Source organism: Capra hircus, chromosome 11 (genome assembly GCF_001704415.2).
Source record: "Capra hircus breed San Clemente chromosome 11, ASM170441v1, whole genome shotgun sequence".
In the NCBI taxonomy this organism is placed as follows: domain Eukaryota; kingdom Metazoa; phylum Chordata; class Mammalia; order Artiodactyla; family Bovidae; genus Capra; species Capra hircus.
The window spans coordinates 47,218,269-47,230,320 of NC_030818.1; the positions used below are offsets into that span (position 1 = coordinate 47,218,269).

Sequence of the window (12,052 nt, forward strand, 5' to 3'; positions counted from 1 at the left end):
GAGAGAAGCTAGCTGACTAGGGTCCATGGGGTCACAAAGAGTCAGACCCGAGGAGTGACTGAACATACACACACCCCTGTATTTGCAGCTCACTCCAGTCTTCTTTGACTCCCAGGTGGCTTAGTAAGGGGACCAGCAGGGGCAACTTGGCCAAGGTTAACATGAACAGGTAAATGTGTTCTTGGAAAAGAAAACAGATGCTAAGTTGGTGAAAAATCTGCTCTCCTAGTGGAAAAGAGCCACCTCAGTTTCCCATTAGCTCTTAGATTCAGTAAGTAGAGCCTAAATGTTTGTTAAAAACTGAAGGACAGCACCTCTGACTTCTGCTGCATCTGCAGTGATGGACTGGGAAGGGACAGAGGCTCTTCAGTGTGCTCCTCATTAATGACACTACCAGTTGCTATATGTGCGTGTGTGTATATATATATATGTGTATATATATGTGTGTATATATGTGTATATATATACATATGTATATAGGAGTGGTATCCAACTCCTTGCAACCCCATCATGATGGACTGTAGCCCATCATTCTCCTCTGTCTATGGGATTCTCCAGACAAGAATATTGGAGTGAAACAAACAAACAGAATACTGGAGTGGGTCGCTGTTCCCTTCTCCAGGGATCTTCCCTACCTAGGGATCCAACGCAGGTCTCTCGCATTGTGGCCAGATTTTTACAGACTGAGCCACCAGGGAAACCCCCAAATGAGAACCAATTAAGTGGTCAGTAGTTGGAAAAAGTAAGGAATGAGGTGGTGGGTCCAGCTCCCATAGATGCAACATCTTTCCTTCAAGAAGCCATCCTTTCTTCACCAGAAAAATCTTACATATTTTAGCCTATGTGGTAGTTCTTACTTCATTTCCCCCAAAACTGTATTCTTTGATTACAATGAGTATTCCCACTTTCTTTTAATTTTGTAATAACTGCTAAGTCTTTATTTGGGCTTCCCAGGTGGTTCAATGGTAAAGAACCCACCTGCCAATGCAGGAAACATGTGTTCAATCCCTGGGTCAGGAAGAAAGAAATGGCAATCCACTCCATTATTCTTGCCTGGGAAATCCCATGGACAGAGAAGCCCAGCAGGCTACAGTCCATGGGGTCACCAAGAGTCAGACACAATTGAGTGACGTCTCTAATTAGTTTTTGCATTAAAAATTGACATGAATCAATATTCCCTATTGATGAGCTACAAACAGTGTGTGTGTGCTTGGGTGTGTTTTCTTTTTTTTCATTTAGGGTATAGTTGCTTTAAAACATTGTCTTAGTTTCTGCTGTATACATATAGCTGATTCAGTTCTTCTCTTCTCACCTCCTCTTGTTCCTTTTTCATCTCTACTTGCACCAGAGTTTGGTTTTTATTTTACAGTGACTTCTTGTTTCATCAAGGCCAAATGTCTTACATCTTACTGAAGACAATAAAAGCGTGCATTTTCTAAAATATTTTCTATTACTCTACTAAATCATTTTCAGAGTTGGACTTTTCTGTATACCTGAGTAATGCTTCTATTCTTTTTTGCTATAGAAAAATTTTCCAGGCCCCAGGGTTCCATTTTGGATGTTTGGTTTGTGTGTGTGCACGTGCTTACTAATCCTTGAATGGGCTTATTTATATTCCAACATGACATTTGTAAGTGGTCATTCCTTAATTGAAGAGGTATGAATTTTTCAAAAACTGATATTTGTTTACCTTCTGGGGGTTCCCTGGTGGCTGAGACGGTAAAGCGTCTCTACAATGTGGGAGACCCGGGTTCAATCCCGGGTTGGGAAGATCCCCTGGAGAAGGAAATGGCAATCCACTCCAGTACTATTGCCTGGAAAATCCCATGGACAGAGGAGCCTGGTAGGCTACAGTCCATGGGGTCGCAAAGAGTCGGACACGACTGAGCGACTTCACTTCACTTCACTTTACCTTCTGGGGGCAAAGTGTTCCCAAAACTGAATTACATATAACAATTGTCTTCAAAGGGCCTCTGATTTATGAAAAGTTAAGACAGGTATACTAACTATAGTGAAAGGCAGAAAGCCAGGTGGGGGACATGGGTAGAATTCATAATTTCTGCTTGTGGCCTTTTTCATAGATGATAGAAAGTAAACCATGATACTGAGATTGAGAAGGACTGTGCACAGTTCAATGTTGTTCTAAGCTGCAACTATGGGACATTCCTGGTGGTCCAGTGGGTAAGACTCCAAGCTCCCAATGCAGGGGGCCTGGGTATAATCCCTGGTCTGGGAACTAGGTCCCCCATGCATTCACAAGGAAGATCCTGTGAGCCACAACTAAGACCCAGCACAGCAAAAACACATAAATAAGTTGCAGCTATCAGGAATTAAGAGCACTGAGGTTATTTCCAATTTATATTACCTTTTTCTTCCTCAGTAAATATGGAAATGGATAAGGAAATGGCAACCACTCTAATATTCTTGCCTGGGAAATCCCATGGACAGAGAAGCCTTGCAAGTTACAGCCCGTAAGGTCACAAACTTAGATCCGACTAAACAACAACAAAAATATGGACAAATACTAGCAAACGCCATAGTGCCAACATTTCTATGCTATAAATCAACGAGTGTAAAGAATTTTACATGTTATTACAGTATTTGTTAAAAATGACTACATTCCATTGTAAATTACGTTTGTTGCGCAAGGAAGCATCAAGAATGTTACCAAATGTCAGTGGAAAATAAATGAGAGATTTTCTTCAGGTTGAAAGGTTTCCAAAAATGTTTTATTTTCCAGTGATGACAACATGCAACATCCACCTTTGTTTTACACCATTTTACACTGGTATAGGTACATTGATCAATTGTCTCAATTATATTCTTTTGTGAAAAGGCAATTTAACAAAACATTATTACAGGGAACTTGCATTTCATGCCTAGGTTTTATTCTATTTGCTTTTCTGTTTTTCTTCAAGTGTACCAAATGTTTTAAAAATTTGTTTAAAATTCCATGTGGCTCAGTCAGTGGTAAAGAATCCACCTGCCAATGCAGTAGACACAGGAGACTCGGATTCCATCCCTGAGTTGGGAAGATCCCTTGGAGGAGGAAATGGCAATCCTCTCCAGTATTCTTGCCTGAAAAATCCCATGGGCTGGGGAGCCTGGCAGGCTACAATCCATGGAGTCGCAAAGAATCAGACAGGCTGAGAGAATGAGTACACACACACGAATTTAAGATATTATTTTAATTTTGACATTAAAAACCAAGACTGTGACCAATGACAGTCTTAAGCTTAGCTAATTAACATGTGATTTAAAAACAAATAGAAAAAAGTATGATATCCAAACCCTTAGCCGGGGTGAACTGTTCACTTCACAGGTCCCTATCTGGATATCTGCTGTAACAGAGCAAAGAGCCACTAGGTGGCTCCATTAATTTAATAAAATTAAAGTAGGGAAAAGATAATGTATAGTCAAGGAACAAAATATCTCTTGTAAGCAAAACCTTTAACCAAAGCAAGAAACAATGATCTTTAATCATAGCCTCTCACTCAGAATAACTTGGAATATAGGGTTAAGAGTTGAACTAAAAAAAATCTGCAAGACTGCAAAGTATGTATGGGTAATCAATTTGCTAAAGAAAATTATATTCTTAAGGACATCAATTACTAAGGGAGACATGGTTTCAAATCTTTCCTAATTTATTACCATCTAGTTTGCCAGCTTTTCTTTTGAAAATTTTCCCTTTTTTTGTTTAAACTTTAGGAAAAAATATTAAATTTGAGTATTTACTAGGTTACTAAAAATTGCTTTCCAATTTCTTGACTTAACAGCTGTCATCCTTATTAACATCCCAAGAAAAATAACAAAACAACTTCGTCTGGGCTATTTGGGAAGGAAAACAAAAGCAGTGTGCTTACCTAAACTAACTCAAAATACAACTAAGGTAAACACTACTCCACCCTACACCATTTGCAAGGAGATTGAAAGAAACTGTGTGACAAAAATTCCTTCCCGGGTTCACAAAAGAAGAGAAAAAATGTTACATTTGAAGTGTGAGTTGCATTTTAGGTACCCAAGTTAGCTAAAGATCTCTGGATTTTATTTTTTAAGAAGTCTATAACAGAAGACAATCATTTTCCTCAAAGTACATAAGGAACTGTCACGAAAATAAATGCCGGGTGGTGGGGGAGGTGGGTTCCGAATTATTAGGTATTCTGAACCGTCATTCTGCAATTGACAAACAGGAAAAAAAATTTTTTTTTCCTCTCCCCTCTCCCTTAAAAGAGAATCTCAGACCTGTCACCGCTTAAGAAAATATTCAGAACTCAATTTAACCTTAAAAAAAAACAAATTTCATATAGTTCGGAGTCAATAAATAATGATGGCGTGGCACCTGGAGTCTCCATAGTATTTTGCTGGTTTTGTTTGTTTTTCCAGACAGGAGCTGCATTAGAAAACTTAACAGAAGTAGAGGGCAAGTCTTCTGCCGTAATTCGTTGAGACCGTTTTTTGTAAACGACCGCTTCTAGCACAGTTTAAATTACAGTTGGCTTTAAAATGCTAATTCCGAACCCACTTATTTAAATGTCTTTGAAAACGTTTACCCTTCTGTTTTCGAAGACAACAAATCACACCAAAAGTCTGCGCAAACTGGACCTAAAATGCAAATCTGTTTCCCGGATAGGAACGAACCTATCGCTATGTTTAGAGAAATTAAAAAACCGATTTCTGTCCTTCCCTTCAAAGAATTCCCTAGAACAAGGGGACGCACCAAGAATGCTCCTTAATATATACGGTGTACCTCCAAAGACTTGTAAATCGCGTCTATTATTCTCGACTGGGAGCCGACCAGTCGAGACCGGACGTGAATCCTGCAACTGATCACAAAAGATGTAGAGGCTCCAGGTCGAAATATCAAAGGTTGGGGCGGGGGCAGGCAGGTGGGCTGAGCGGCCACCCAGAGTTAACTCACAAACTTTTTAGAACAGTCGGACCGTCCTGGAGATTTTCTCTTTGTTTTGATATTCGTTATTTCGTTCTTGTGCTGAGGACACAATGGTTAGGAATGGGGAACAGGTTGCTTGAATATCGGAGGCGCCGGCCTCCCCCGGTTCTTCCCGACCTCCCTCCGTTCCACCCCGGCCCGGAGAGGAGGGGTGGCAGCGGCCGGGCAGGCGCGGCGGGCGGCCCGAGGTTTCCGCGCGCTGGGCCGGGATGCGTGCGCGGGCAGGTGGGGCGTGGCGGGGGCGTGGAGAGCCGGGGCCCGCGGGCAGCCGCCCAGCCCCGGGACCGGCCCGGGAGGAGCCGAGCCGCCGACGGTTATAAGAGGCTAGCTCGTCGGCGCTCCGCGCTCACCCCTCAGTCCCCGCCCCTCCTCGCCGAAGACTCGAGTCGCCGAGCCAGGGCCGCAGGGTTGGCCCCCAAAGGGATGCTCTTGCCCGAGCGGCGAGGTCAGCCCCGCTCGCCCCTCGCCGCCGCCGCCGCGCCGCGCCAGCCGACGGCCGCCGACATGGCTCTCTACTGCGGGGACAACTTCGGCGTGTACTCGCAGCCCGGCCTGCCCTCGACCGCCGCCGCCGCCGCCGCCGCCCCGGGCGCCCCCGCACCCGCCCGGGCGCCCTACGGACTCACCGACTACGCCGCGCCGCCAGCCGCCGCCGCCAACCCCTACCTGTGGCTCAACGGGCCGGCCGTGGGCGGTTCCCCCGCCGCCGCCGCCGCCGCGTACCTGGGCGCCCCGCCGCCGCCGCCGCCGCCGCCCCGGGGGGCGCGCCGGGACCCTTCCTGCAGCCGCCGACCGCCGCCGGCACCTTCGCCTGCGCTCAGCGGCCCTTCGCGCAGCCCGCGCCCGCCGCGCCCGCCTCACCCGCCGGGCCCGCGGCGCCAGGGGAGCTGGGCTGGCTGTCCATGGCCAGCCGCGAGGACCTGATGAAGATGGTGCGGCCGCCCTACTCGTACTCGGCGCTCATCGCCATGGCCATCCAGAGCGCGCCCGAACGCAAGCTCACGCTCAGCCACATCTACCAGTTCGTGGCCGACAGCTTCCCCTTCTACCAGCGCAGCAAGGCCGGCTGGCAGAACTCCATCCGCCACAACCTGTCTCTCAACGACTGCTTCAAGAAGGTGCCCCGCGACGAGGACGACCCAGGTGAGGGCGGACAGGTGCTTCCCGGCCGGTCCCTTACCCACACCCGCCCCCCACTACGCCCACCCCGCAACTCACGCACACGCAGAGGCAGGCCAGGGTGGGATAAAGGTAAAAAGCCTGAATCCTTAAGCCGAAAGTCACTCCTGAGTGGTGTTCCTTACGCGGTTGAAGGGAGGGTCGAGTTACTGGTAAACGGATTAGGAATAAGAACACGGGTGGGCTCTCAGATAAGGGATGGCTGTAAAGAGATTCAGATGAGCCAAGAATCCCATCACATTTCAGGAGAGTGAGGTGGGGAGAGACCGGGAGTTGGTACCCTCTGTACGTAGATGCGTTTCGAACCTTATCTGTTTGGAAATGTAAAAATGTAAACCCCAAATGCGCTTCGTGCGGATCTAAGCCCCGGAGGTGAGGAGGGCTGGGTGATAGTGGCTTGTTAGTGGTTTCCCTCTTAGCTGAGGAATGAGGTGAAGAAAAGCTCAAAAGTTTCAGAAACAGATTCTTACTGGAGGTTTTCTGAAGGAGCTCAGGACTGACTAGGTGTGGGGTGAGGCTCAGGTTAGGGAAAAGAGAAAACTGTTTCCTTGCCTTCTACAGCAGGAGTCCTCAACCTCTGGGATCTAATGCCTGATGATCTGAGGGGGAGTCGATGTAGTAATAATAGAAATAAATTGCACAATAAAAGTAATGCACTCAAGACTACCCCCCACACACACACCGCCCCCAACCATCCCTTAGCCCCCTGCGTTGGTGGAAAATATTGTCTTGCAGGAGACCAGCCCCTGGTGCAGAAATGGCTAAGGATCAGTGAGGGATACAGGATTCTTTGTAAATTATGTAAATGCTCTGAAGTAGTTGTGTTGTTATTCAGTTGCTCAGTCATGTCCAACTCTTTGCGACCCCATGGACTGCAGCACTCCAGGCCTCTCTGTCCTTGTCATCTCCCAGAGCTTGCTCAAACTCATGTCCAGTGAGTAGGTGGTGGCATCCAACCATCTCGTCCTCTGTCGTCCCCTTCTCCTGCCTTCAATCTTTCCCAGCATCAGGGTCTTTTCTAATGAGTTGGCTCTTTGCATCAGGTGCCAAAGTATCAGAGCTTCAGCTTCAACATCAGTCCTTCCAACGAAGAGCAGTGCTTTCCAGTTGAAATGCTGTACAAACTACACGTGGTTGAAAAATTGTCTAGTAGCCATGTGAAAAAAAGTAAAAAGATGGTGAGAATTTATTTTTTAAAGTAACCCAAAATGTCGTTTCAACATGTAAAACATATAAGAAATTATCTGTGAGCTAATTACATTATTCTTTTGGTACTAAGTCTTCAAAAGCCTATGTATATGTTTTATACCATATTTCAGTTGTTACGAGCCACTTTTCACGTGTCCAGCAGCCACGTGTGGGTAGTGGTGACTTTACTGGACAAGGCACGCAGCTCTCCAAGATGCACCTGCCCAGATTTGGACTCTAAATCACCTGAGGTGATCATGTCAATTGTCACGTACACTCCTGGACTTTCTAAAAAGGTCGAGGATCTCGAGCCAGTGTCTTGTCAAAGCTTTTGGTAGCAAGGTGACACAATATAAATATTCTGGTAGGAGTAGGTATGATTGGTTGTTTAGATGGTAGTTACGCGAATTGTTTTTGTTCTGCAGCTATTTGCAGAAAATGTGTTGGTGGAGGTAATGGATGTGGAGGGGTGTGTGGTAGTGGTTAAGAATGCTTGAGTCTAGAGACAACCTGCTAGAGACAATCCTGGCCCTACCACTGCTAACTGGGCTTCCCAGGTGGTGCAGTGGTAAAAGAATCAGTCTGCCAATGCAGTAGATAGACATGGGTTCGATCCCTGGGTCGGGAAGATCCCCTGGAGAAGGAAAAGGTGCTCCAGTATCCTTGCCTTGGAAATCCCATGCCCAGAGGAGCCTGGCGGGCTACAGTCCACAGGGTCACAGAGTCAGACAGGACTGAGCAACTAAGCACGCACACACCGTTGCTAACGGGGAAAATGACAGGTTGCTAACCAGTCTGCACCTCAGTTTCCCCATCTGAAGAATGGAGGCGATGATATCACTGTCTCCAAAGAGCCGTGAGGAGTAACTAGAGTTATCAATGTGAAGAACTCACTACAAGATAAGTGCTTTACGGTATTTGCAAATGCCAAAGATTCTTTTTACCAGAAGTGATGAGAGCCGTTGGGAGAAAAAATCCTCGAAGATGACAGATATTTTTTACGACTACTGTGCTGGATAGTGAGGGAGTTTTTCTAAGCAGAAGACTAGCATTGCTTGCATTAAATGGGGCCCTGGTCTCTGAGATCGGCCTGGTGGAGGAAAAGCTGGGAAGACATGCAAGAGTGCCTCTTGCCCAAGGCAAGGGATGGTTATGGAGCTTCCTTGTACTTCCAAATAGATGCCATCCAAGGTGTGTTTAGAACAGTCAATTGCTCAGTAATAACTTGTTGCTTCTGTTGGACAAGGCAGAGGGTTGGGTATTGGAGGTTGCATTTTTCCAGTGGAGTATTTTTTCGGGGCAAATATTATACCCTTTCAGCAAATGATAATGATAATAGATACCTTTTTCTTTTCACTGCTCACTGTGTATGACTTCTTTGCGGAGATCTATCATTTACCCCTCACGGCCAACCTGTGAGGTGAGTACTGTTCTTATCCCTGTTTTTATAGATAAACAGAGGCTCAAGTTCAAGTAGTGCCATTTCCCCCAAAAGGACAACAGAGTGGATTGAGCATCTCTGTCAAGTTTCATGAGAGCCTGCCTCCCTCATCTCAAAGCTGGGCATGTGGGGCTTCCCTGGTGGCTCAGTGGTAAAGAATCCGCCAGCCGTTGCCAGAGGCGCGGGTTTGATCCCTGGGTCGGGTAGATCCCTTGGAGAAGGAAATGGCATCCCACTCCAGTATTCCTGCCTGGAGAATCCCATGGACAGAGGAGTCTGGCAGGGCTACAGTCCATGCAGTTGCCAAAGGACTGGACATGACTTAGTGACTAAACGATAACATGGGCATGTACACCTCCTCCTCTAACCTATCTTTCTCATCTTTGCAGGGAAAGGCAATTACTGGACCCTGGATCCGAACTGTGAGAAGATGTTTGACAATGGGAACTTCCGTCGGAAGCGAAAGCGCCGCTCAGAAGCCAGCAGCACCCCCTCGGTGGCCGTGGGGACCTCGAAATCAGAAGAAGGGATCTCCCCGGGGCTGGGGTCTGGAGTGGGTGGAAAGCCAGATGGAGACAATGCCCCTGCCTCTTTGAGACCCTCCCAGTCCCCAGAGCCTCCTGAGGACACCAAGAGTACTGCCTCCTCACCGGGAGTGTCCATGCTTTCCTCCACCCCTTGCCTGAACAGCTTCTTCAGCAGCCTCAGCACCCTCAGCGTCGGTAGTAGCAGTGGGAGCACGCAGCGGGCACTCCCTGGCGGCCGCCCTCTAGGGATCCAGGGGCCCCAGGTGTCCTCAGGCAGCGTGTTTCCCCCCAGCTCCGTCCCGGAGCCCTCGTCAGACCCCTTGCAACTGAATCACAGCTCCAGCAGCAGCAGCAGCCAGAGATCTTCCTACTACGGCCCCTTCCCCGCCAGCACCAGCGGGGCCCCTAGCAGCCCCTTTGGCAGCCCTTTCTACAACTTCAGCATGGTCAACAGCCTCATCTACCCTCGGGAGGGCTCTGAAGTATAGAGCCCCAATTCCCAGACTCAGCCGTTGCACACCTGAGATCTCATGAAAATACAGATCTCCAGGCAGTAGGTCTGGGGCAGGACCTGAGATTGCATTTTCTCCAGAGTTCCTGGCAAGGTCCACTGACCACACTTGGAACAGCGTGTAGATGCAAACTTTTTCTTTACCCGACAAGCTTTCTCTGGATAAAGGGCCTCCCTGGAGAGAAATCCAGTCCAGTCTGTTCTGGGATGGTATCCGAGAGCCCTGTGATGGCAGGGACCATGTCTGTCTGTTCGTCACTGTGTATCAGGGTCACAGGGTCCAGTGGGCACAGACTTCAGCTGCAAAAACAAGTGAATGAAGTTACTGGGTCAGAAAAAGTAACAGTTGGCACTGGAAGCAGCAGGGAATGGTTGGGACTGACCAGCTGCAGGCTGCTGTGGGCAACTGGTCTTCTCTGCCTGGCAGCATTCTGTTTTTTCTAGAAAAGTCAAGAGACCTGCATTTTCCCAGGAAACCTCCATTTGTCCTCTTTGTTGCTAATGGAAAGTTTTTCAAATACTGTGCTAGAAAGCACCGCAAATCCTTGAGCTCTCTACCCAGCTCACAGATCAGCTCTATTTATGCTTAGTGTCAGGGATGTGTCAGACATTAATAGCGATAGAAGTGCCCAGATAATACCCTGTGTGCCAGGCATTGTTCTAGACACTTACCGTATATTAGCTCATTTAATCCTCACAACTTTGGGACAAATGTATTGTTACTCCCCCTTGTTTTCTGTATGGTGGCAGTAAACTGCCAAGATGTTAGGTCCAAACAGTAAGTCATGAAGCCTGGATCTAGTTTTGATTTTTTTGTTTGTGTGTGTGTGCGTTTAGTTTTATGTTTTGTTTTGTTTTTTTGGCTGCACTGTGTGCTTTGTGGGACCTCAGTTCCTGGATCAGGGATTGAACCCAGGCCACAGCAGAGAAAACACCAAATCCTAATCATTAGACCACCAGGGAGCTCTCGCCAGGATCCAGTTTTAACGTACTCTGGCTCCAGAGTCTGTGCTTGTAACCTTGTGTTTTAGTCCCTGAAAAACAAAGGCATTAACAGGCAGACAGACTAAGTGGTGTCTAAGGAGTAGTAATGAGCTAGGTTTCATCTGACCAAAGATTCTGGCTGAAATCAGTATCTCTTGGGATATTCTGAGCAGCAAGGATGGACACCAGCTCTTCCTCACTTTTGCTGCCATATTTTTGAAATCTGGTGACCGTCCTAGTTAACTGATATCCTGTCTTTTTTAGCATATGTCCTGGGTTTTTCATCTTTGAAGCAAAGTTTTAGTATTTTATTAAAAATAGTTTTTAAATGGAATTTTTATTTTTAAAAGAAAACATTTGTGGTCAAAAAATTGTTTTTAATGTAATATATTTTAACACTCCCTTTTACTTCTCAGGAGGTGTCATTTGAATAGTTTTTATGGTCACCGTCTTGGTGCCCAATAGAATGTCTGTATGTGGCAGACACTCAGCCACAGTTTGAACTTATCCAAAAAGTGTTAGTGCAGATAGTGTGATTTTATTGGAATAGTGATGCATTAAGATGAAGTTAATGTCCTATGAATTACCCTTGTACCATGTTTGGTCTTTGATGGGAACATTGCTAGTTTTTTAATTTTTTTAGGAAAAGGAACACAAATTAATTGTAAAAAAATTGTTAACTTTTCCCTGTATATTATTTGAGATTCACAGCATTATTGTTAAATTGGAAGTTTGAAATAATACATATAGAAAATTATTTTTGTAAAAAATAGTCTATTGAGGTATAAATAATGTCAACATTACTTTTTAAATATTATACAGGAAGACAACCAAAGAAACTACCTACCCTCATACTATGTGTACAGAAAACCCACTTTCTATGGATATTTTTGTATGTGAAAAATTGTATGGGCTTTTATAAATATTGTTTCTAACACAATTCTATATTTGTAAATTAATTTATAATGTGAACTGGGATGATTTTTTTTTTCCCCAAGAAAGCACACTGCATGCTGGAAATCACATAAAATAAACTTGAAGTGGGATGACCTCTGGCTTCTTTTTAGGCATCTTGTTTTCCTATCTTTAACTTCTTTCTATAAAGGAATAGAGCTGTAGGCACAGAAATTGCTACCGGATTTTTGTGTGTTGAGAGAGCAAGCAATTGATTTTTTTTTTTCTTTTATAAAATTTTATTTATTCTTAATGCCAAAAGCATTTTGCATTGGGGTATAGCTGATTAACAATATTGTGATAATTTCAGGTGAACA

At 45.8% G+C, this 12,052-nt stretch overlaps 1 protein-coding gene across 1 annotated transcript; it reads left to right on the plus strand.

The window, feature by feature from the left end:
* FOXI3 (forkhead box I3) lies at positions 5,456 to 11,822 on the plus strand. The gene is given in 3 exon segments (XM_018055350.1): positions 5,456 to 5,704; positions 5,707 to 6,094; positions 9,149 to 11,822. Coding segments are annotated over 3 exon segments (1,263 nt in total). The 3' UTR covers positions 9,775 to 11,822.